Source organism: Gasterosteus aculeatus, chromosome X, assembly GCF_964276395.1.
Source record: "Gasterosteus aculeatus chromosome X, fGasAcu3.hap1.1, whole genome shotgun sequence".
In the NCBI taxonomy this organism is placed as follows: Eukaryota; Metazoa; Chordata; class Actinopteri; order Perciformes; family Gasterosteidae; genus Gasterosteus; species Gasterosteus aculeatus.
The window spans coordinates 10,262,920-10,287,297 of NC_135698.1; the positions used below are offsets into that span (position 1 = coordinate 10,262,920).

Below are 24,378 nucleotides of genomic sequence, written 5' to 3' on the forward strand. Positions count from 1 at the left end.
TTCAATGTCTTCGAATGGTAAGTACTAAGTACCGTACTTATTCTGCATGTATTTATAACACTTGATACTTCTACTTTATTACATTTGATTTCAGAGGGTTGCTTGTTTTAAATACATGCAGCTGCAATTACTAGCTACGACGTTACAATTTAATTTAAAAACCAAAATGTAAAGATATTGAATGTTTCGTTTTAATTTTCCAACATGTGGTATTGCTTTTACTTAAGTAAACGAATGAACATTTCCATCTCTGGCCAATACGCTAGCGATGCGTACAGTATTTGGCTTCATACAGAAGTACTTCATTAAACCCCTTCTTGTCAAACTTAATATTAAGAAGATAATATATACATAAGAAATGTATGTTTCACTTTTCACAAAGACCATTAAGCTTCAATCCAGAAGTATAGGAGATGAGATAGAAAGCCTGTATTTATGTAAACATTGAAGATTTGGGGTCCACACGAGGTTGGTAGTGTATACATGTGGTTCCAATGGGATATTAAGAGAACAATAAACCATCCAATTTAATGACATTACTTCTCTGATGGCTGTGTCCACGGCGCATGCCCTTCAGCAGGAGAAGGGGGAGGGGCTATCGGGGGAGCCTAGGGGGAGGGGCTAGGAGGTGGGCCGACCAACTGTAGGCAAGTGTGTGTGTGTGTGTTGTGTGTCCGTCTCAGCGTAGCACGAAATGTGTCTCCTCGCAGCAAAGACACAGAGTAACGGGAGACGTGCTGGTCAACCGCTCTTTTTAAAATATTGAAAGCGTTTGTTTTTGCCGCGCTGAGACTGTGTCAATATTATACTCTGTATATTAAAACATTCCGCCTGTAAAACGCAATATTCATTAGAGCTGCTGACTTCGTTTCTACCAAAGAGTGTCCGCTTCCCCTCCCCTCGATGAAGCGCTGCGATGCCCTCTGATTTCGTATCCCTCCTTAGCTCGGATCTCGACCTGAATTCCCCCAAATCTCTATACTCAAAAGGTAAGACCTTACTAAATGCACGTTATCATTTAGACAACCGACCCGGTCGTCCTTGGTTAGCTTGAAGTGTTGTGAACGTCTGGGTTTCTCCCGTTAAGCTGCTAGCTAGCTGTAGTTAGCTTCTTTTCTGCCGTTAGCCGACCTAGCTAGCTAGCCATTCAGCCAGCTAGCCGCATTTGGCTCGAGCACCGAGGGTGTACCTGGTTGGCTAGCTGTCCGTGTCACATGCGTGGAAGTCCACGATACGTTCGGCCGCTGGTCTAAATATAACCGCCATACATGACATCCTATCGACGTGTGTCGTTTTGCCACGAATTAGTGGTCTCATCCGATGGCAAGCGTTGGTTTGGGTACGTAGTGCTCGTTAGCCAACCGATACGCGGGGTCACTTTGCACTCACCACATCGCCCATTGGCGTTTTTTAAATAACGTTAATGAACTAGTTAAAGGTCTGCTTTTAACTAGTACGCGGAGGCGTGTGTGCGTGCTTGGATCGCGAGAAGATGTAGTACACGCATGCCTTTTTTGTGTGTGTCTCCTCCTTGTTGAGTTCGGTCGGGCCACCGTTTCTCTGGCTTAACACAATGTGTGGAACCGAGCCAGAGTTGTCCTCCTCCTCGTATTCTCTCGTTTCACAGAAAGAATGCTTTTTGAAAGGCGCACACACACAAGTTCAGGACATGCCAGCGTCCACATCTAATCTATAATACCCTTTGGACACATGTCAGCCGGCTGTTGTTTTATTTTTAGGAGGGTGTTGCTGCATCCATTAGGAGCTGGACCGTTAACTCATGGCTGTCAGCCGGGTTGGTGGATTTGTTCCGGCTTTCAGCAGCACATTCACTTCACGTGTGTGGAAACTGTCATCGCCTTATTGTGTATTCATAAGCCTGTGTTGTTGTGGTTGTTGTTTTTTTGTACTGCTCTGGACCTGAGATGTAGGGCAGGACACCGATGCACAGCGGTACCTTGTTTTCCATGTAGTCCACCTTTTTTTAGTGGTTCACAAATAGCATTTACCTGCCAGCTGTTGGACCCGCTGTCGTCACATCTGTCCAGCTGCTACGTATAGGGCACATACGAGCTACCGAAAACCCCTGCTGAATGACCCTGAAATGCTCAGTTGAGCCTGCCATATGGTCACAGTGTCTCACATGACAACTGTTTATTTATATCCCCGCAATCAAGGTAGCAGACGTGCTCATCAACAGGCCACAAGTAAACCAGCCTGTAAGGGAGGGGAGATGTGGCAGGGCAAATGAGGTGAAACCTAAATGGGAAAGTGAAACTGGATGATGATAATAATAAGCAATGTTGTAATATCATTCAATATTCACATGTCAGGGCTTTTATTTGCCCACTGTGCCTCTGGGAACCACCTCCAGGATTTGTGTAGTCTTACATCTGTGTGACAGACGAAATTACATTGATTTAGCGTTGATTGTGTGTCAGCAGAAAGAGGAGCTCATTTTGGTTCTGTTGTTGTTTATTTGTGCTTGAATTGAATGTATTCATTTTAGTGCATGCATCCATTACGCGTCATTTACTGTCAGTCACCTGAGACCTATGAGTGGAGGTGAAAGTGCCCCAGGAAATAATCCTTTCAAAGCCCGCTGCCTCAAGACTTTTAATGACGTACCCTTATCTATTTGTTTATTCACTGCATGTTGTGTAAGCTAGCCAAGTGGTTAGTTCAGGCTAGGTTGAGTCTCACAAAGCGTGCGTTTTATAAAGATCAAGATATGTCTGGCATGCCTCGCTGTAGCATTTACGAAAATGTGAACTAGATGTTCATAGTGGTAATTGGGTTACATCTTAATCTGGTTTATCGGCTCTGCGTAAGTAGTCGCACGGAGAACCAAATGCAGTATGTAGCCTTTCATTGCCAGTTTAATTCAGTGTCCAGGTAAACAGAGATGGTGTAAAGCTCCCAAAAAGCCCTCCTTGGTATCGTTGTGCATTCAGGAGTGTAATTAAGAAAGCCTCTTTTCGGCACTGAAAGAAATTCTCGGCCTGAGTGTTTTTGTTTTTTTCAATTGCAACAAAAACATAACCACCGTGTATTGTCTACTCATCTGTCACCCTCCTTCCTGTCTGAGCCCCAAGCCAGCTGCAAAGAATTAAAATGGACTGGTGACCTTGCCATTTGGCTAAATCTTAAGGCATGTGTAATGTGAGCAGAACACAACTTTTAGATGAGGTCATTTAATTGTTCTAAGCGTTTGTTGGAATCCGTCTGCCCCCTGGCAAGCTGGTGTGCTGCAGCCTACCTTTTTGGCCATATTCGGTAAAGCCTTTGGAGCTCTGCACATAAACCGTGCAGTCATCTGACTTCTATAAAAGCAAAGGAAATCACAGTAAAGTATACAATTGGGAACAGTGAGAAGTTAAACTTTATATTTATCTTCAAATGAGATAAACAATGCACATATGCGGGACTGGTAGCCTTTATTCTGTGCACGAGTAAGATACGGTAAACAAAGGGACTTTTTAATATTGATGGGAAGCGAGTCCCAAACGTAATTTGACACATTGTGTACAAACACTTTTTGTCTACTGCTTACTCCCGGACCAGTCTGGAACATCAGTGGATTCATGTGCCAGACTGTTCAGCTCAGTGAACTGGCCTTGCTGCTATCTTTTATTATTATGTAATATAATCCAGTTATGGTTGACCGGAATATATATGGGAAAAACAGAGTCAAATTACGCACACACGGCCAATAAAGCCGGGCGCGTTGAACGTGCACTTCCCGCTGGGCTCGGACCATACTCACATCTCCTGTGTGAATGGGTTAGTAGTCAAGACTGAGGTCAGTCGGTCTGTAATGCACTAAGTCTCCGCCTCTTCTTAACATGAACACAGAAGACGCAGATGGAGGATTATCACAGGGACCGTGTCCACTTTGCTATTAGTGTAAATACACCGTCCCGGTTTGTCTATTTTACGGGGTTGGTTTATTCAAACACTGTCTGTAGGTGTCCTTTTGAAAGTGTCACTGAGCCATGTTTTACAGGCCACTCCTCGCTGCAAGATTTGTGGATTAGACGTTTGCAACTCCTTCTATATTTGGACAGAAACCTTGCTGAGGGGTTTTTCAAATAAAATGTCTTAAGAGTGCTGCCATTCAGCTCTATACCTGCAAGAAACCTGCATTCAAATATTTATTTGCATTTACATGTTTCTATATGCAGTGTTGGAAATATGTTGTTCTGATTTGATGTTATAAGAAAAGCACCTAAGTGACGGTCTGCCTTCACTCAAAGTACAATATTCCACAGTTAGTTGCGGTTTTACTGGTTTCCAGATCAGAGTGAAGATCAAGTTGTGCAGATTATATTGTGGAACTATTTGTGGATAACCTGTAAGAGATAAACTGTCATATTTTTAGCAAGAAAGTAAGTTGTTTTCACCAACTTGTACGTGGGGAAATTGCATTAATAAATCTATCTAATGGATAAAGAACGGAACATGAAGCTGGCGTCTGTCTCGGTGATTTTGGTTTTGCCTGCCTGCGTGAACCAGAGTGCCGTGTGTCTCTTTGTGTAAACGGGCGGTTTTGTGTTGTCACTCCCTCAACAGCGCTGTCACAGAAGCGGCAGATCATGTGTCTTGACAGTTTCACCATTCTGCTGGTGCTAGGTCATAGCTGAGTATCAGATGACTACTACACATGCCGGGTGCTGCCAAAGCACAGCTGAAATACCCGTGGCAGGGTGTTGATGGGTGCCTGTTGCTTAGCAACCAAACTACCCAAGCATGTGTTTGTCTGCCCTCAAGTGCAGTTCATTCCAGTGTAGCTGCAGGGGTTGGTAATACGCTTCTAGGAATCATGTTGACATTCAATATCAAAAAGACTGTCTCTGTGGGGGTGAAGTAAGCTAAGCTCACGTCAGGCTTATTTATTTAGTTCATGTTAAGGCCTGTGATGTGTTGCCGTTGACTGATGACATTTTTGGTTTACGTTGGAAAAAGTGATCATGAGACCGGAGGTTTGCTTTCCCTCCAGTTCAAGGACTGGTCGCTCCGTTGGGTCGCTCTGTTTTAAGTTCAGCTCAGTCTGCCATTAGCGCTTAGCTATTAGCGATAAGTTCAGTAGGGTTCAGATTTTGGCGAATCGTAATTCCTTTAATTATGTCTACTTTGTGACAGTAAAAGCAGATACCTGTCTGTCGTTATTTTATTTTTTAAAGGTGAATAATTCATCATAATATTTGTACAGTTCTGAATTTCTGAACAGGCTTAAAACCGAACCTCTGAACTCACGAAAGAAGAGAGAACAGTGAAGAGTGGAAAAACCTTGTTTGGTCCTGTTATAAACAGCGATCTGATTTGTGTTGTTTGTTTTTTTTTAAGCGCCTAATTTGTCTTCTCCTGGTCGTCCTATGTTAGAGTCGGTTTATGACCTCCTCCCCAAAGAGCTTCAGCTGCAGCCGCCGTCCACTCAGACAGACCCACCCACCATGAGCCAGAAGAGTGGGGGAGAAGCGGCCGCCCCCCCCTCCGCAGCCTTGGCTTCAGGTGAGCTCCCCGCTTAGTTCAAGACGACAGTGATTGGGGATCACTCCCCCCCCCGGCCCAACTTTTCCCCCAAGACAGCGGTGGTGGAGAAGCTCAGATGGGCTTGTCCCAATGTCCTGGGGCATCTTCACCAGTCCCTGAGACAATATTTGTGACTTTTTGAGAGTATAATAAGATAGCAAAGTATTTATATTTCAGCACAATCACTAATATTGTTAAAAAAATAAAGCTGGGGCATAGTAGATGTCACATGGTGACATCATGGGTTTTGCTGGTTCCATGAGGTTAGTGTTGAACATGATTTTTCCAGTTGGACTTTGTGTAACTTTGTATGAATATATTTGGGACTCCTTAAGCTGTGTTAAAGGAACCACCAATTAGCGAGGATCTTGTTTGGTTAGTTTTGTCTGTTGCCGTGTTTGACACGTTGGGGGAACTTTCTTTTTAAATCCTAGCAGCGTCATTGGAGGAGGCAGGGCTTCACCTCGACTGTATGTTGGGAACCGCAACACAGACCTGCAGCTCTTTGGCTAAGCAGTAGACTTCAGAGAAATGAGAAGTGGAAAAGAAACGGGCTGAGTGTAGCTTCAGACCAACTTCTAAACTCTGTTATTTAACCTACCTTTACCTTGCTATTGGTACTGACTGTACTATAAGAATAGTAATGGCTTCTGTGCAATAAGAGGAATACAGTATTTTCCTGTATTATATCTCCAAGTAATCATGACTGTTTATTAATGGCATGCTAACAAAGCTTGTTCTTTCTTATTCACTCATTTTTTCAGCAGCACTTTGTTTCCACTGTGATGCTTGTGCCAAATGCTTTTGTTTCATTCTGCTTACTGAGCAGCAAAAAAAGAAAAATGATATTCAGTTACACTCAGCGTAACCAATGCTGCCCATCCATATGTTTTCTTTTGGCTTAAGCAGTCATCTCAGACATCCCACATGTTAGGCTATTGTGGTGCTCCACAGTCTTTGTATTAGCACTTATTAATCTTCATCGGGTCATTAAATATTGGAACAATTGCCCGAAAGAGAAACCGCCTGTGCACATTTTTACTTTGATGCACATTGTCATCCCTACAAACTCTTTTACATGCTCATACATCAGTAGGTCATGGACAATTCCATCAGGTTCTCAAACCCGTGGAGCTTTGCAGCTAAATGATTCATCCACTCTCATGTTACAAATCACTTGACACTGTCAGTAGTTATGAATGCTCTGTCTCTTCAGTTTTTTTAGTCTTCTGAAACTAGCAGGCATTGGGCTGTTTTTAAATGTCCTTCTCCAAAGGAAAGCTGTTCAGGGCGGCCAACATCAGCTGAACTCTGAAGGATTTAAGTGTTGAGGTTTTTTTTTGAGAGCAAATTAACTGGTCAACAGTATGGAAGAGAGCACTTTTGTTAATGCAACCTTTTAACTCCGCTGTCTGACCAGCTGGCCCTAAGCCGTGCTGATCTAAAGCATGACTACTGTAATGTCCGTCGGATCATTATTAACCAAATCCACATGCTTCAAGATGTCTATAAATGATCAACTTCAAAAGTTACTCCTTCTCCAGTATATAAACTCATCCAATTTACTGATTGACAGAAGTTGAATCTTGAATGATCAGCTCTCTTGTTGCTCATTGGCTGTCTCGTTTTTATTGCAGGAAGTTCCCTCTGAGGCAGGGAGTGTCTGCATATAAAATGGTCTGCAGTTCACTGCTCCATAGGTCAGAGGCTTGTTTATTCTGTCTCCATGGCTACGCTCAGTCCCAACCAAATCTTCCAATTGGCATGCGCAAACTACTGTTTACTACTGAATGCACATTGCACAAACTGTACTATAACCCTGCCAAATTATAATTGATGCTACATTACCAGCTTGCAAAATTGGCTGTACAGAGTTTGACCAGATTTTGTTATGTTTCTTTCTGGCAATGTGTATGTAACAATTTGTAGCTTGCTTTTGTTTTTGTAAACAAAGCATGTCAGTTTTGTCACGTTGGTTTTAATTAAGAAAGGTTTTTTGTAGGAATCAACATTTTGGGACCTATAGTACCCTTCTCAACTTTAACTTCAGAACAGTGGATCCAGTGGATCCGAGAGCATATCGCCCACAACAGCCTGTTGAAATTAGAGTTGGGAAGAGGGGAAATCAATACAAATCATGCACAAATTCAGCTGCTTGAATGGGACTGCTAGCCTGCACATGCCAAGCGTCTGTGCTAACTTATTTATCCGTATATACTACTACAGATGCCACCTCTTCCACCTCAAGCCCCTCTGCCTCCTCGTCTCTGTCCATGGGAGCCCCATCCAATGGCTCTTCTACCTCGTCCTCAGACCACCTCAAGGGTCCCCAGCATCTCCACTCCACCGGAGGGGATGGAGCTGGAGCTGCCGAGGTTCAAGGTATGGAGGGGGCATTATCCGCCCCCGGCAGAGGAAACGGCGGAGGAAACACCGCAGCAGGAGACATAGGGTCGGTAGTGTTGTCAGGGCAAGGGGTCCAGCAGCCTCAGAACACCCCCTCAAAGCGGAGGCCTGTGCTCAGCATCTCGCCGCCACCCGAGGACCTGTTCGACGACAGCCAGATGTCCAGCCAAGACGAGCCTGCCGTGTCTGCCCCCACGGGCCCGGACTCCGAGCACAGCAGCAGCATGTGGGCCGACGACTCCGTCTCCAACTTTAGCCTGAACAGCTCCGTCTCCTACAACGACAACACAGAGGTGCCACGAAAGTCTAGGAAACGCACTCCTCGCCAGCGGCCCGGGCCCAAGCCGGCTCCTCCGGAGGACAGCATGGATGTGTTTGACGCTGACAGCGCCAAGGCCCCTCACTTTGTCCTTTCCCAGCTGGGCACGGACAAGAACAGTCCCATAGCGAGGTGCGGTGACCCTTATCCAATGCAGTACTTGTCCACTCACGCTCTCTGTCCCACTGTAGGAAAGCAATGAATGTTAATTCATGTTGTCAAGTCCTATTCATGTTATCAAGTGATTTTTTTGTTTGTTTTGTTTTTTTCACCCTGCAGCTCTCTGGAGTCAGGACCTGCACTGAAGGGCGGGTCGCTGTCTACTCAGTACCCCGCGAGGGGTGATGGGAAAGAGCTAAAGATCCTGGTCCAGCCAGAGACGCAGCACAGAGCTCGCTACTTGACGGAGGGCAGCAGGGGTTCTGTCAAAGACCGCACGCAGCAGGGATTCCCCACTGTCAAGGTTTGACACAGATGGCTTCTCGACACTGGAAGTGTGTGAATAACGCCCCAAACACACAGGGCACGGGGTGTGGCGTGCTGCGCTCCGCAAGAGAATGTGCATGCCAGTTCAGACACATCAGAAGCATTCACCCGTGGAATTATACTACAAAAGCTTTATTTGTCTCCCAACGGATAGCTTGCTGTTTCCTGTGTGCTATAGTGACTTTACCTGTTACTGATACATCCAGCCGGGGAAGTAAATGGAATGGCACTTGTTTTTAGCACCTCCCAGCTGCAAGTGCGTGCGTGTATGTGTGCGTGTGTAAATCCAAGGCGCTCAATAGAACGATCCTGAAATGTATCCGCTTACATCTAGTGAGGAAGTTACAAGTTGGACGTTTTTGAACAAAGGACAAAGGTTCTTCTTTTGGGATATAACCAAAAATTTCCTCCGCTCTCTGCTGTGTATTTCACTTGTATACTTTTGTGAGATCCATGCAAAGAGACAGCACTCCCTTAGCGGCCACATAAAGAATGCATGTCTGTTCATCGGGTTTAAAACTTTGGGTTTAATTATTTAATGGCCATCTGATTTCTCTTGTTGGCGAGGGTCAATTCAGGTTATTAACAGGACACTCCTATGTTTCTGTCCCCAGTTGGAAGGTATGAGTGAACCAGTTGTGCTGCAGGTGTTTGTAGCCAACGATGCAGGCAGAGTGAAGCCGCATGGCTTCTACCAGGCATGCAGAGTGACGGGACGCAACACCACAGCCTGCAAGGAGGTGGACATAGAGGGCACCACGGTCATAGAGATTCCTCTGGAGCCCAGCCATGACATGACGCTCGCGTAAGGGATTATTTTTGGCGGCTAATCCCTTGCAGTTTGTACGTGGTGTTTCAGCAGTTCTTAAGTGTGTTATGGATTCCTCACTGTTTCCACAGGGTGGATCGAGTGGGAATTTTGAAGCTGCGTAACGCAGATGTCGAGGCCCGTATCGGCGTGGCGGGCTCCAAGAAGAAGAGCACACGAGCCAGACTGGCCTTCAGAGTCAACATCTCGCAACCTGACGGATCAGTTCTTACTCTGCAGGTCGCCTCATCGCCCATCCTCTGCAGTGAGTGGTTAAAGCACAGTACGGATGGAAGTATTCTGCAGACATCTGTTTAAAGCTACAAGCTACCAGGCGTCATGAGGCTAAATGCCACGGGGATGTTGTGTCTCCACTGGCGCGTGGTGATCTTCTGTTCGTGAAGCACAGCGTTAAGGGGGATGACCATAGCGCAATGGGTCTTGACTGTGGAACCTTCTTTTTCTGGTAAACACAGACCCAGATGTCATGTGAGTTTTAAACAATTGAGTCTTGTGTTGTTCTCCAGCCCAGCCAGCAGGAGTTCCAGAGATCCTGAAGAAGAGTCTTCACAGCGGCTCAGTGACCGGAGGAGAGGAACTTTTTATCATCGGAAAGAACTTCCTCAAAGGAACCAAAGTTATTTTTCAGGAGAATATTTCAGGTGCTGTAGCCACCTGTGGGTTGTCAGTGTTCTGCATGTCAACCTCTGATGAAAGGAGATGGAAATAATGTTTTGTTCTAATTGCAGATGATAATTCCTGGCAGGCCGAGGCAAAGATTGACATGGACCTTTTTCATCAGGTAAATGCAGCTGAATAAATATAAGCTGCAGTATCAAACCTCACTGCTTTCACTGACCGTACTCTTGATGAGACTTTACTGAATTTGTCATGGATGATTTTCAGAACCATCTGATAGTGACGGTCCCACCGTTCCACAACCAGTCAGTCACTTCTCCTATTTCTGTGGGAATCTTTGTGATGACCAATGCTGGTAAATCACATGACGCCCAGCCCTTCACCTATACTCCAGACTCAGGTACAGGCACCACTGAATTGTATGCCAATCCTATTTTTAAGATTCCTTTACCATATTATTATATGAGGAAACAGATGCTACTTGCATTGGCTGTATAAATCACATGACAAGTGTCTATTGACTTTTTCGGAGAAACTCAAATCATTAGACGACATTGTAAGGGCTTGGTCCTTTCTCAGACACACACACGCACACACACACACACACACACACAGCTCACGGCTATCCTGTGTTTCCTCTCTTACACGCAGCGGATAACTCAAATGTCCAGACAGTAAAAACAGAGGGGCCTTCCATGGCCGAGACGTGTATATTTGATGGACAGGTCCAACCTCTATCATCCGAGCAAACTGACAGTCCTCCTGCGCCTTCTAAACGGCAAGAGGACACACCGATGGAAGTGTCGAGTAATCCACCGTGCACGGATGTCTTTAAGGTAAGATCACATTTCATTCTCATAGAAAAAGGGGAATCAAAATATCTCCTGATAACTAGCGCAGTTTTGATCATCTTTGTCTCCTCTCTTAGCCATCCTCTGACCCGCATGTCACGGTGCAGCAGACTCTGGAGCTCAGCTCGAGTTCTCATCCCGGTGGGGAGTCCTTCCAGAGCTCGATGCCCCTACAACCTGAAGATGTAGAGCTTGCCCAGGCGCCCCCTGTCTTCCCAAGCCTAGAGTCTCTCAGCACCATACAAAAGCAGGATATTGCCCCCACAACCTCGTTTCCAGTGCAGGGCGACACCACAATCCCCCCCGTGACACCAGAAGTCCCCCAGCAATTCCTCCGAGATCCTCAGGACAGCATACCTCCTGAGAGTCCCAATAGTGGTAGAGGGGTGGTGGTTGTGGCCATGTCCCAGATAGTGACTCCCTCTCAGGCCCAGCCGCAACAGTCCCAGGTTCCCCTGTTCCCCCAGGAAGAGGTGGCCCAGCTGGAGAGGGCAGTCAGGGAGCTACAGGCTGGAGGGAACACCACCCTCCAGCAGGTGTTGGAGGCGGCTGTAGCCCAGCAGCAGCTCAACTCTGTGCTGTACAGCCCCACCCCCTCTGCCGACTCCCTTCAACAGCACGTACAGGAAAACATGAACAGCCTTAGATTGGGAACTGCAGATAATTCACTTTCAACACAGCTGCAGATACAACAACAGCAGCAGCAGCAGCAACAACAACAACAACAACAACAGCAGCAGATACAACATCAGATGCAGCAGCAGATGCAGCAACAGCAGATACAGCAGCAACAACAGCAGATACAACAACAGTTTCAACAGCATCAACAACTGCAGCAACAACAGCAAATCCTTGGTAACCTTCAGCATCACCAACAGCAGCAACACATACAGCAGCAGCAGCAACATCAGCAGCAGCAAGTTCTTGGCAATATGCAGATCCAACAACAACTCATATTACAGCCACAAGACCAGCAACAGCAAATCATGGAGAATATTCAACAGCAACAACAGTTGCAACAAAGTCAGACACAAGTCCTGAGCAACATCCAACTTCAGGATCAGCAACAACAAAATCAAATACTTAACAATTTACAACAACAACATCAGCTGCAGCAGCAGCAGCAACAACAACAACAGCAGCAACAGCAAAATCAAGCGTTGAGCAACTTGCAACAACTACAAGACAGGCAGGTGTTGGAGAATTTACAGCAGCACCTGCAGGCTGAGTTGCTTCAACCCCAGATCCACTCCTCCCCCCAAATACAGCAGCCAGTGTCCCTCCTTCAACAGGCTGGAGAGCTGCTCACTATTCAGACCAGCTTCCCAGCACAGCCTCCCTCCCACACATCTCCTCCACAACAGCTCTTTCAATCTCCCCGGCCCCTGGCAGAGACCCAGGGCTCCCAACAGCAGGTCCAGGCCGCCCTGCTGCAGAATACGCTGACTGTTCTGACCGGTGGCGGTCTCAACTCCGAGCAGCAGCCTGCAGGCTCCAGCTTATACCTGTCCCCAAACCAGCCCCAACAGCAGCAGCTGGCATTCATCTCCTCCATGGAGACCTCTAACGCTCAGTCCCAGTCTGTGGCGATGTTTCAGAACCAACCCCAAGCCCAGCTTTCCCAGATGCAGCATCAGAGCACCCCCATGGAGCAGCAGCAGTCTCCGCAACAGAGCCAACAACAGCCACCGCCGCCGCTTCCGATGGGCCAGCAGAGCTCCTTGTTCCAAAGTATCCCGAGCCACTCGCAGGCGAATAACCCCGTCGCCCAGAGCCAGCTCTCCCAACAACAACAACAACAGACCGGCCTGCTCCTCTGCACCACAGATCTTAACCCCCAGGCTCTTCCGCCTACTCTTCTCTTCAGTACTCAGACCCAAGGCCCTCCGCCTATGGGAAGCATTAGCGTCGGAATCCAACAGCCAGACCCAGCCGAGCCCATGTCCTTCCAAGACCAGAGCTCCTCGGGCGGCAACCCGGCAACCACCGACAACCAACAGCAGAGCCTGTTCCAGGAGCAGCAGCCGATGCAAGTGGGCCCGAGTTCCATCAGCGTCCAGGGCGCTCAGCCCGTGGAGCTGTTCCTGCCACAGACGTCCCTGTCCAGCCTGCAGAGCACCATTGGCTCACAGGAGCTGAACAACCAGGCTCCGGCTCCTGGCACAACCATCTTCGTGGTGCAGGGCAGCGTGGCCGTGGTAGCCAGCCCCGGCCAGCAGCCCCCGGAGCAGCTTTTCCAGACGACTGTGGGCGGGAATGTGGCTCCACAAGGGCAGGCCAATCTGTTTGTGTTTGGCATCCAGAACGGTAAGACAGCTTCTCCCCCCTCTGAAGTACAGTAGATCTTCTATCTGACTCACTCTATTGTTTTGTATTTTGGCAATGCCTCAACCTACTGTTTGATAATGGTGAATGTTTCAATTTCCTCTTGCTCCCAGACTCCCCCCAGCTGCTCGGTTCCACTAGACCCGCCCTGCCAGCTCAGGGCCAGTCCCAGAACTCCAGCCACATGCTGGACCAGCCCATGGCCCAAGCTGCCTCCACAATACCCACCGCCATGCACGGCAGCTTACAAAGCACCCTTCAGGCCCGAATGCAGTCCAGCTTGGAGAACGCCCTGCAGAGCAGCCTGCACAACGCCATGCAGACAAACGCACAAACGTCTCTGCAGTCAAGCTTGCAGGCAACCAGAGAAACCAGCCTGCCGACTCCAATGCAGACGCAGATGCAGAACAGCTTACAGAATCAAATGCAGGGGTCAATATCCTCGTCCCCCGACATGGACAAAATGTAGAACCTAGTGGAGAGTCCACGGGGGTAATGATTTACGACTGGACCACGTGCGCTCTAAGGAGAGTCAGTGATGCGTAGCTGAGAGTTTAACGTCCTTGCAGCAGCAAACAGAGCGGTGCTGTGGGATGGGTTATAGAACCCCTTAATATGTAAGATCGAAATGCCCCTTTTACTTAAAACCTAAATTATGAGCACACAGAACTCCGTTTTTATGGAATATTTATAATTGAATATAGCCTTCATAAGTCCATTGTCCTTGAATTGAAGAATCGGCCTTTGTTATTACTCCTCTTGCCGGATCAGAGAGGCCGGTAATAACCGCTTTATCCATCCATCAGTCTCAGAAATGCAGTCTTATGTTAGTGTTTTAATAATGTGAGCCTAAGAGGAAATCATGACGATGATGATAAATAAACCTGCCAGGCTCGGTGGAAAAACTGGAAATGGATAAAGAATGCCAGCAAAAAGGAAACCGGGGAATCGTAATGGAGACGAGTCTGAGAGCAGAGTAGGAGTCAATCAGGTTGCACATGAGTGTCCGGTAAAGGCGGAACCTTGTTTTGTGTGTGTGTGTGTGTGTGTGTGTGTGTGTGTGTGTGTGTGTGTGTCACTCTAAAGGCAGTGTGTAAGATGTGTTTTTTTTTTTTTTTTTTTTTCATAATGTGGAAATGGGGGACACTGTCTGGCATAAAAGCCGGGAGTCACTGACATCACCGTCCTCAATTTAAACTTTTTACATGGACACGCGTATGTCCACAATTTGACTAAAATCTACTCTAAGAGTAAAGACTGTTAAGTTAAGTACATTTGTACAATGTTTTTTGCCTCAATCATGTATCCGTATGAACCTGTGCAGACTCCTATCAGGCGTGTTCAAATATTGATCAACTCCCAGGAAAGAAATCGCACACCAAAATGTGTGTTGATGCGTTACGTGGTGTAGCAGGAGATTTCCCCGCCGAGCAGAACCAGGAGAGACTATTTAACACCTACAAACGAGATTCCCCCCTTGAGAATAATGTGACTTGCCTTTTTGGATTTGGCACCTCCCCAGTGTTTTAATGGGTCAAGGCCTCCTCGCTGGGCTTCTAGAAGCTTTCCCGGGGACATTTTAAGAAGCATTCAACTATATAATGTGTTTATCTTTTTCGTTTGTTTGTTTCGAAGAAGTCGGTTACCATTACCACTTTAATGTGGAAAAGAAAGAAACTGTCCACTTGTGAAAATGGAGTGTCGTGTGGTTTTATAAACATTTTATCTCAAGCACTTTATAACCTCTAGCTAATCCTTATATGTCTACAGCTCCCTTCTGGCCCAGCTGAATTTGTAGTTGGAAACGTCCAGTTAAAAAACAAACAAAAAAACAAACACCCCGAAATGACCCACAGCAGTTGTCTTTGTAAAGGTAAACATGTCCTTACTGAACATTTTAACATTTTCTCATACCTAAATACTGGTTTAGGACAACTTTATATAGAATGTCTACTCACTGTTGAATTCCTCTTTGTATTCTGTCTCAGTGGTCAAGTCTGTCTAAACAAACAGCCATTCCCACAAAAGCGTTGTCACGTTTCAGTGCTAAGTGTGTTTTCCGCTCTGACAAAATGTCCAACGATTCATTCAGCTTTGAAATTAAGGATTTCTCATCGTATTTCTATCTGTACTATTTACTGTTACTGTCACACGGGACTGTTTTACATTGTGTTAGATGTTTTGGTTTGTGTCTCAGTGTTGGTACCGCGTGTGGCCGGCGCCGCGTAGTTGCTTCCAGTGACCCCCCCCCCCCAGGGGGTCGGCTGGTAAATGAAGCCTCTGTTACAGAGAGGCTGCCGTCATGGTTTGTCTACGGTGCTACGTACAGGAGGCCAACACTTCATTTTATTTCCCCTCTCTGAAGAAGGCGAAGTCATGACCTACTCCATATCTCTGCCATGAGGAGATGAGGAGGGCGACTGTTTAGGCCGACAACATCGGGGGGGGGGGGGTCATGGCTTTTGCCTTCCTAAAAAATAAAAAAGAGCTGGGCGGGCGCTATAGGGCACTTGTGGTGTATTTCTGTACTTGTATCAATAGCACTGTCCTGTGGTCGGGTTTGAAGCGGCGCTGGGTCCAGACAGCTGGCTGCTGTGGGGTCAGACGAGGTCACGCAGGCATACCAAAGCACCCGTTGTGGATCACCGTCATCTTTGTCTCATACGTGTCCTCCGCCCTCATAATGTTTACTCGTTTGTACTTATTTAAGTTATGCAGCTCTTGCGTGGATCAGCGTGATGTTTTATAAGAAGATATGTGAAGGTACTTTGTTTTATGGATTGGTTCACCTCTCGTTAACATTTCCACCAATTTGATATATTACTCAATTTTACTTTTTCTAATGTGAAATAACCCTGCTGTACTTTCCATATCTACAACAGTAGCCAGTTTGGCATTTATCAAAAATCCCATTTCTGAGAATTCAAATATTTGGCATAGCATTGCTCACATATGCATTAGTTTCCATTTCCATATTCATACTGTTTTGTCCTGCAGCTATTAGTGATCCATTTTTAAAGTAACTTATCTTTTTTAGAATTTTGTATCCATGTATCAAAATAGAGTATTTTTGTAAAACTAAACGTTTTAGTTTAAGCCCATAGCAAAGAATATCATTGCTGGTCTGTTTTCCTGAAATGAAGAGCAGGTTTATTGTGATTGTTGTTATTAAGTGTGTGACTGAAATTGGAACCAAGCAAATGCGTTGGAACTTAACTCTAAACGGTTTTTAACATCGACTTTACCCAACCATTGTACCATAATACATGGGCCGTTTATCTTTTGGTGTGTGTGTGTGTGTGTTTTTTTTTTTTTTTTTTTAATGTCATGCATCTCAAACGGCACTTTGACTCATTTATTAACTGTAGATCAGGTCCGAGCGCAGTAGTGATGTTTCCAAGCATTCCATTCCTCTTTTGGAGTTTTAAGAGCACACGATGTTGCGGAACAGCAACGCCTCTTAGAGCCGCGCCGACACAGAAAGCCAACCTGTGACTTCAGTTTCATGAATGTAAAGTTTACCTCATGGTGTGGACATAGAGCTCGCTCTACAATGGACATCGGACCAATTACAGTTTAAGAGAACATATATTAGGGGGAGGGAGGGTGATTCGGCACCAACTGTCATTCGTATCACTGTACATTTGTCATTGTTTGGGATTGTGTGTTTTTCATGTTTTGTTTTGTTTTCCCCCACATGCAGTCGTTTTGTTTTGAGCGATCCGGGATGCTCGTCCCGACTCGTCACATGGCCACTTCCACCTGACAAAAAAAAAAAAACCCACATGTGAAACGTTTTCGTTCAACGGCGGTGAAGATAGCACACAAATCTTTACGAGAAATATCAGTTTGGTCCTTTTTAGTCGTGTAAATGAATATCCATGTATATTTAAATGTGAAATATACTGCAGGGATATCTCGAATTTCAATTCAATAATGCTTTCAACAGAACTGTGTGTGCCTTGATAACTGTTACTCTGTTGTGTTTACTGGTGCCCCTCGTGTGCGTCACTCGGACGGTTGAACATCGGAACACTTTTCTGCGGTGGGGGAAATTTTCAGATTTTCCAAACGCAATCATAACCCCGGCCCACATAACATTTATTTCAATTTAATGGGTTCTCCTTGGAAATCCATTCCAGGATATCAGTAAGCACCCTCAACAGAATATCCTGCAGCTTCACAAGTGAATTGTCCACTTGTCTGTTACTTTGTGTTTCAAATGCCTCCTGAGATTTGTGTACGTGAGGTAGAAGGGATACGACCGCGGAGATTGTTTATTCGGAGCGCTTTCTTGTGTTGATGTGCTTGTCAACATTACTATTGTTGCTGTGAAACGCTTGATCAAGAGGAGCAACCATGATGAATTAACTCGTCAATTGCCAATAGTGTGAGCCGTATCTCGTGTGTAATCAGTTGGCTCACTTTTCCTAGTTTGCTTTTTCTATTTCACATTCTCCAACAGTTCTGTTGTATCCGTTCTGTGTAGCTTGAGCTTTAGTATCTGGCCCTGAGACCCTGCGGTCGGGATGAAGGTCAACCCCAGTGTGTTATACATCTGAACTATTATTAACATGTACTTTGCCTTGTCTGGACATTTGTATACTGTTTATATCTGTAATCCTGCTGCTACATTAAATGAATTAATAAAAATGGAAACAGTGTGGTTTTGCTCCCTTTTAATACCGCCCTTAATTTTTTAGGCTCTTTATATTCATCTTTTAAAGTAAATATTGCAGTCACACGTTACATTTGTATCCTCACAAGTAAGGCAGTAAATGACAGACTAAACTCTCAGGAAAACAGCTGGTCATAGTTTACTAGTTCTGCTAAGTAGCATCCGTTGGAAGAAGGGTAACGGGTCCTCGGGGTCAAAACCGACATCAAACTCGGGCGTTGTCCTGAGAGCGAGGACGGCAACCAGTATGGCGAACGTGGCAGTGAGGCCCCATATGTGGAACTGGCGTCCTGAATCGGGGTCCACAAAATAAAACGAGTGCAGAAACCCCCTCATCCCAGCAACGCCGTGGCTAGACGAGTGGTCCTTGTCCCTGGTGAAGAAGTCCAGGGGGACGGTGAACACAGCGCTGACCTCCGCTGGGTTTGGACGGGGAATGAAGGACTCGTCTATGAAGCCGACCACCGGGGTCACCAGCAGACCACTCTGTTAAGAGGGATGGAAGGTGTGAAGAGGGGGGAGGGAGGGAGAAAGAGATGGACCCAGAGGGAGGAGTCAGTGGTGCTGCTCCTACCTTATTGATGACAGGGACCAATCTACAGACCACCAGGACATCAGCAGGCGGTAGACCGATCTCCTCCTCTGCTTCTCGCAGCGCGGTGTACACGTCATCCGCGTCGCTGGGGTCCCTCTTCCCGCCAGGGAAACACACCTCTCCCGCGCTGGTCCGGAGCTGCACGGACACACAGGTCGGTCGGTCCGAGGCGGTTCGGATTATAAAGAGACCCCGGCCCGGCCCGGCGTCCTATCGGGAGTAACTTACGTACCTCTCGTGAGCGCAGCGTCATCAGGGTGAACAGCCGGCCGTTCTTCACGGTCAGGGGGATCAGCACGGAGGCTCTGGGCAGCACCGGAAGGGACGAGGCGAGCTCGTTCCCGACGTCAAGCTGCTTTAAGATGGCCATCGTCTCCTCTTCAACGCGCATCGCGGCGACTCCGCTTCAAAGGGAACGCGAGTTCCGGTGTTTCCTAAAACCGAGACCGAATAAAAACAAGCTCGCGCTATCCCAAGTACAGGACGTCAGAAGGCGAGCGAGGTTACGTAACATCATGGGGACTACACAAAGATGCACAACCTAAAGTGTGGCAAAGGTTGTGTTAGGACTTCCGGTAGGTTTCTCCCGGTGACGTTAAAGTTCATCATTTGTACGACTGCTCACGCTACCTTTGACCCCGGGTGACGTCACGCAGCGCGATTTACCAGAGCATCTGCAGATTTGCCCCATTGTTTTAGTTACAATCCAGGCAACAATCGACAGGTCCACAACGGCCTCCTGAAAATGACGTCATGCTATGCGACGCGCTCTCGTGTTAGCCGCGATTAGCCGGTTAGCTGTCAGGACAGAGTCGTGGGTTTAAAGGCAGCTTACAAATTACACACTTGCTTTTTAAAAACCATAGAAGGGAATTCAGTGAAACGCGTATGACACTAGACAGTGTCAGTTTCTTTACGGCTAAAACGGGCTCGCGGTATTTTTGATGCTTTAACTGGTTTTCCTGTTACTTCTGAAAAAAAATAATTCAGAGATTGAAGGAGATTTATGTTGCTTTTTACATGAAAACGTCAGATATGAAATAAAACATTACAAGTCAGTGTCTTTATGGCATAATGAGGATAAATCTGCATTCCAAGTGTAAACAAACGCACAAACTGAAGTTTCCCCAAAATTTGACTGACAGCTCACAGAACAACGTGCGATTTGAACAAATATAGCACAATATTCTTTCTACCTCTGCAATGTACAGGAAAAATATATACACGAAAGTGCATAAATTAAATAACCAAAATATTCATAGTATGTAGCATGTATTCATTGGAGGACAAATGATGTGTTCAACATATTTACGAACCAGCTGTCACATTGTGGGGGGGGTTTTATGTACAAAATGAAATAAAAGTCCAAAACGCTGCACGGTTAAGGAGGGACATCACAGGGGTCCAAGTGATCGCCTCATACTTTGTACTTCTCTTTGGCTCGATCATTCAGTATACAGATGTGCTGCAAAACAAATTAAAAAGAGAACATTGCATTTCATTTTCCAGATATTCCTTTTTCTGCTTTAACTCAACATTTTGTACAGCTAGTGCGTCACTGTAGTTACAGATGAGGAAAACCGGGTCAGGCTTTGTATTGTGTTTGGAAACCTTTTAAAAAACCTGAGGAGGAAATCAATGCTTGATTTTTTTGATCTGTTAATTATTCTTTGATAGTTAAAAAGGGGGAAATGGGGGAGCCATTCACACTTGCAAAACGTTTAAATAATGGCTGATAGTGGTGGAACAGGGTTATTAACTAGGAAAACATTCTATTTTTTTGTGTAAGCTGTGATATTTGACTGCATGACTTTGTCATGCATGCGTTGCAGTTAAACTGCCAAAACAATATACTGTGAGGATCACTACACCATCAAAATGTGGCATGAAATTGAACATTATTATTATTATAAGTTATATTATCACAAGTCTGTCCTTATCGTCATCTGAAGTGATTAAATGCAGAAAACTTACACTGAGATCTCTGAAGTACTCATTGTAGTCCAAAGCGTAGCCCACCAGAAAAGCATCTGGCACCTCAAAGCCAATGTCTAAAATAAAAAATATATACAGACACTGAGAGTCATGTGAAGAAGAAAAAAAGCTACTACTACTACTACTACTCATGTGAAGTTGAAGTAAAACTCAAGCTGATTTAAAAAGAGCTGCAGAAACATTCACTGTCATGTGAGGCTCTGAACGATTAGACGTTGCCCTTTCACCTTCTAGTCCAGCGGCCAACGTTGTGTAGTGGGCAGTCAAAAAGCTTTCAGTAAGAGCTGTCCATGAAGGACAATCTTAGCGAGATTACCAACCTCAAACCTAAAAGCCTCACATAGACAGCGTGAGTAGGGGGTGATCAGGCGCGGGTTGGTGCGTAACTGCCACACTCGCCTACATTTGGAGTGAGTTCTACGGAAATAACCGTTAATCCTGCTCGGAAAACGCAGCTTTGGCACTTTGGCAGCCCTTGAAAGAGACGGGAAGTAAAGAGCCACTCACAGTCTGGTCTGTACCCTGAACTCCTCGGGGTCCGCTTCACCAGAAGGCTGGAATTAAACAAATGGAAGAAATAAAAAGCTTCCAAAGAGAAAGTACCAGGTCGAAAGAGAACGAGCAGTTGTCACCAAGAAAAAAAAATAAAAAACAGTGCAGCTTTTAACAGCGACAGATGACACGGATTGATCTATTCAACGTGCAGGGATGCAATGTTAGAAGAGGCTCAGTGGGGCGTTTATGTCTTTACGAGTCAGTGTATACGAAAGATACTCTTCAAAACAGTAGAGTCGGATTTTCACTCAACGTGAAAAATGGTTTGAAAATGAAAATTGTTACTAGAAAGGCCTGCAAGTTCCCCTGGTTAACGGGCACTTTGACCTCAGCAGTAAGAGGAACTATCTGGTTTCTCGTAAGTGTGTGTAAATTGAGTTACTTGAGAGTTCTTGAAGAATTGTTATTCACAATAGAAGCTTGGCAAGAGAAGTATTGGCTATAAAAAACAACCATAGTTTTATCCAAGCATCAAACAAGAAGGCCACATTGTTTCAACACATTTCCTGTTTTGAAACCAGCCATCGGGAACAGATGAGAGAAATGTCCTCTTACACCACGGCGCAGTTAAATTAGTGCTGCGGATTAACGGTTAAGCTGCTCCCTCCGTCACAGTACGGCTCCGATGCAGCGCTGAAGGAGCGCAACCATGAGCCGAGAGCGCTGTTCTACTCGATCTGTCGCACAATGCCAGCCGGTCACAGTGGACGTCCATTGTTCAGCCCTCTCGCACTGTAAACTGCGTCTAAAAAAAAAAGAAAAAAAAAAAAAGGTGCCTCATACCTCACAACCTTCACCATCTTGGGTTTGCAATCACTCAGCAGGGAAAGCAGCGTCTCCATCGTCCTTCCCGTCTCCACGATGTCCTTTAGATAACGCGGGACACAAACAGAGCGCTCACACAAACGCAGAAAAAGGTCTAGAAACACGACGCCGTATATTTTTAGATGACATTCAAGAGATTATTGAAAATCAGTTTATGCAAAGGTATTTATATTATTGTGGGCAACATCAGTGAGCTGCACTGGTACGTGGCAATATTAGATGAATTTGTCCCTTACATTAATCAGTGCACCCCAATATACACATACTTATGTTATCCTTTTCACTGAAAAACATAATTTGGAACGGAGAAGAAATTGCTCACCTCGACTATCAACACATTCTGTAGAAAAACGAATGAAAGAACAGCTGATTAAGTAAACCACATGGGAACGTGTGCTGGAAGTACTTCTGCATGGAATACTGCAGGGGACTGACCTTGCCTGAGAGCTTGGACAGCTCATCCCCTCCTATGACTTTGACACGGTTTGTTGACTGGTCATTCTAAGGGAATCGAAAGAGGAGGCAACATTTCCCATCTCAGTGTGAATACCAATTCAGATAAATTAACCCGATCATCCAGAACACACTGAATGCTAAGGCCCATTTCTGACTGAAGAACGTTCTCATGCTTAACCCCATGCAACACACACACACACACACACACACACACACACACACACACACACACACACACACACACACACACACACACACACACACACACACACACACACAGTTCCTGGATGGGAAAAGAAAGGCAGCTTACACAGTAGCTCTTCACCCTAATGAAATCCACCGTGAGGGGGACGGATTTATCGCTGTTCTGGTTCAGTGCTGTGATGTAGTCCAGGAGGTCTGCGAAGAACTTGTAGCCTCCTTTCAGCACACACAGAGCTACGATGTGGTGGCCCCCCATGTCTCGGACTATGTCTCGGGCCAGACGCTCGGTCCTGGATCAGAGAAAATGAATTCAACAGGGAAATAAATGTTGTTATTTTGTGCGGGGACGCTTTGCTTTACGTGGTTGCACTTAAACATGAGGTCTTCCATTACATTTCACAGCAGACATGGAACCCCCCCCCCCCGTCCTCCTGCCGAATCCACATTCAAATGAACACCGGGATGTGGGCTCAAACAAATTCAGCACACTACAGTAAGAGAGAGTGTGTGTGTGTGTGTGTCAGGGATCCATAGAGAGATGACTGGACAGAAATAGGACTTGGCTCGGGTTACCTGTCCATGATGAGTCCGTGCGGGATGATCACCCGTTCCAAATCGTTTTCGTAATGTTTGGGAACACAGAAAAGGTCCAGCTCGTGGCCTTTCTCGTCATCGGCGATCTGGAAGGAGGAGAAATGTGCCTTCAACTCGGCGCAAAGACGTTCCGTCGGCACCGGAGAAGAAACGTGCGCCAGAGACGCGTTTAAATCACACTGAAGCCATTCTTCTATAAGACACCTGTTCATTTGCACACACACACACACACACACAGGGCTCGTTGTTTAAACATTACATTAAACACAAAGCTCGCGTCGCACCACCTGCCGTCAACCGGTGCACGCGCACAAGGCAGCGAGTTGTCGAGCAGGTGATCGAGCGGACTGGCGTTGGTTTACCTGCAGGAACGAGGCCATGTCAGCGGCGTGTCTGAGACGGCATGCTCCGGTCCCGGGATACAGAGACGGGCTGATTGACTCGCGTCCTCGCCGACTGCTGCGATCAAAACCCGTTTACGTCAGAATCCGGTTAATAATGTGATTTAGCGCTACGCGGCGTGCGCGTGTGAGGAGGCGGGATCCCTGCGGGCGTTTGGAGGAGGCGCGGATGACGCAGCTTTAAATACATAAATACAGTCCCGTCTGTCCTCCTCGGAAAGCACCGCACTGCTCCTAGTGTGCGCTTGTGTATACGATTTACGTAATAGTTATAAATATCCCCACATTACTGCCCCCCCCCCAAACCGTTTTAACTGGTCCTCCTTAACACGGTCCTCATCAGCGGATTACTTTTAAGAAGTTACTTAAAATCTGCTTGATGTTTACGTCAAGCACATGCTTTTGAAGTCATAAATTGTCATGCCATTAAAATGATTGCAAGTTTGGGTTTATTCTAACCGCTTCTCTCTCAAGTAGTATTGCCATGATTGGATATTAGTTACGTAGTTTGGATGGCATCGATGTATAGTTAGTTTGGGCGCGATGTATCACTATTTATTGATATGAATAACTATATACATATCGTGGTCAGATATTATATAATGTCATCTGTCCACTGTAGGTTTTCAGTTTCATAACTCATCCGTATTTTCCATCCAATCAATAATTTGCAAAAACTGAGTTCATAATCCTGCCGTTATGGTTCCAC

General features: G+C 45.9%; 3 protein-coding genes across 5 annotated transcripts; 1 reads left to right on the top strand and 2 right to left on the bottom strand.

Moving 5' to 3' along the window:
* The first annotated feature begins 610 nt into the window (after nt 1–610).
* Nucleotides 611–18,032, top strand: LOC120809748 (nuclear factor of activated T-cells 5). 3 transcript variants are annotated; one of them, XM_040163778.2, is made up of 12 exons: nt 612–989; nt 5,383–5,511; nt 7,759–8,389; nt 8,537–8,720; nt 9,358–9,548; nt 9,644–9,816; nt 10,079–10,213; nt 10,301–10,353; nt 10,458–10,590; nt 10,842–11,026; nt 11,119–13,348; nt 13,480–18,032. In XM_040163778.2, the coding sequence occupies exons 1-12, from the start codon at nt 917–919 to the stop codon at nt 13,833–13,835; spliced, it is 4,473 nt and encodes a 1,490-aa protein (XP_040019712.2). In that variant the 5' UTR covers nt 612–916; the 3' UTR covers nt 13,836–18,032. The 3 variants fall into 3 exon arrangements, with proteins under 3 accessions (XP_040019715.2, XP_040019712.2, XP_040019716.2); XM_040163782.2 differs by lacking the exon at nt 612–989 and adding an exon at nt 7,170–7,232 and having other exon boundaries at nt 5,434–5,511; XM_040163781.2 differs by lacking the exon at nt 5,383–5,511 and having other exon boundaries at nt 611–989.
* Nucleotides 18,031–19,376, bottom strand: nudt7 (nudix (nucleoside diphosphate linked moiety X)-type motif 7). Its single transcript, XM_078082678.1, has 4 exons — nt 19,270–19,376; nt 18,872–19,073; nt 18,619–18,777; nt 18,031–18,530 (listed from the first exon to the last, which is right to left on the bottom strand). Exons 2-4 carry the CDS (start codon nt 19,028–19,030, stop codon nt 18,177–18,179), a joined length of 672 nt encoding a protein of 223 aa, XP_077938804.1. The 5' UTR covers nt 19,031–19,073; nt 19,270–19,376; the 3' UTR covers nt 18,031–18,176.
* A 252-nt stretch (nt 19,377–19,628) lies between these two features.
* Nucleotides 19,629–23,924, bottom strand: LOC120809752 (hypoxanthine-guanine phosphoribosyltransferase). Its single transcript, XM_040163787.2, has 9 exons — nt 23,631–23,924; nt 23,248–23,354; nt 22,781–22,964; nt 22,450–22,515; nt 22,337–22,354; nt 21,973–22,055; nt 21,142–21,188; nt 20,614–20,690; nt 19,629–20,104 (listed from the first exon to the last, which is right to left on the bottom strand). The coding sequence occupies exons 1-9, from the start codon at nt 23,646–23,648 to the stop codon at nt 20,057–20,059; spliced, it is 648 nt and encodes a 215-aa protein (XP_040019721.1). The 5' UTR covers nt 23,649–23,924; the 3' UTR covers nt 19,629–20,056.
* Nucleotides 23,925–24,378: the final 454 nt, after the last annotated feature.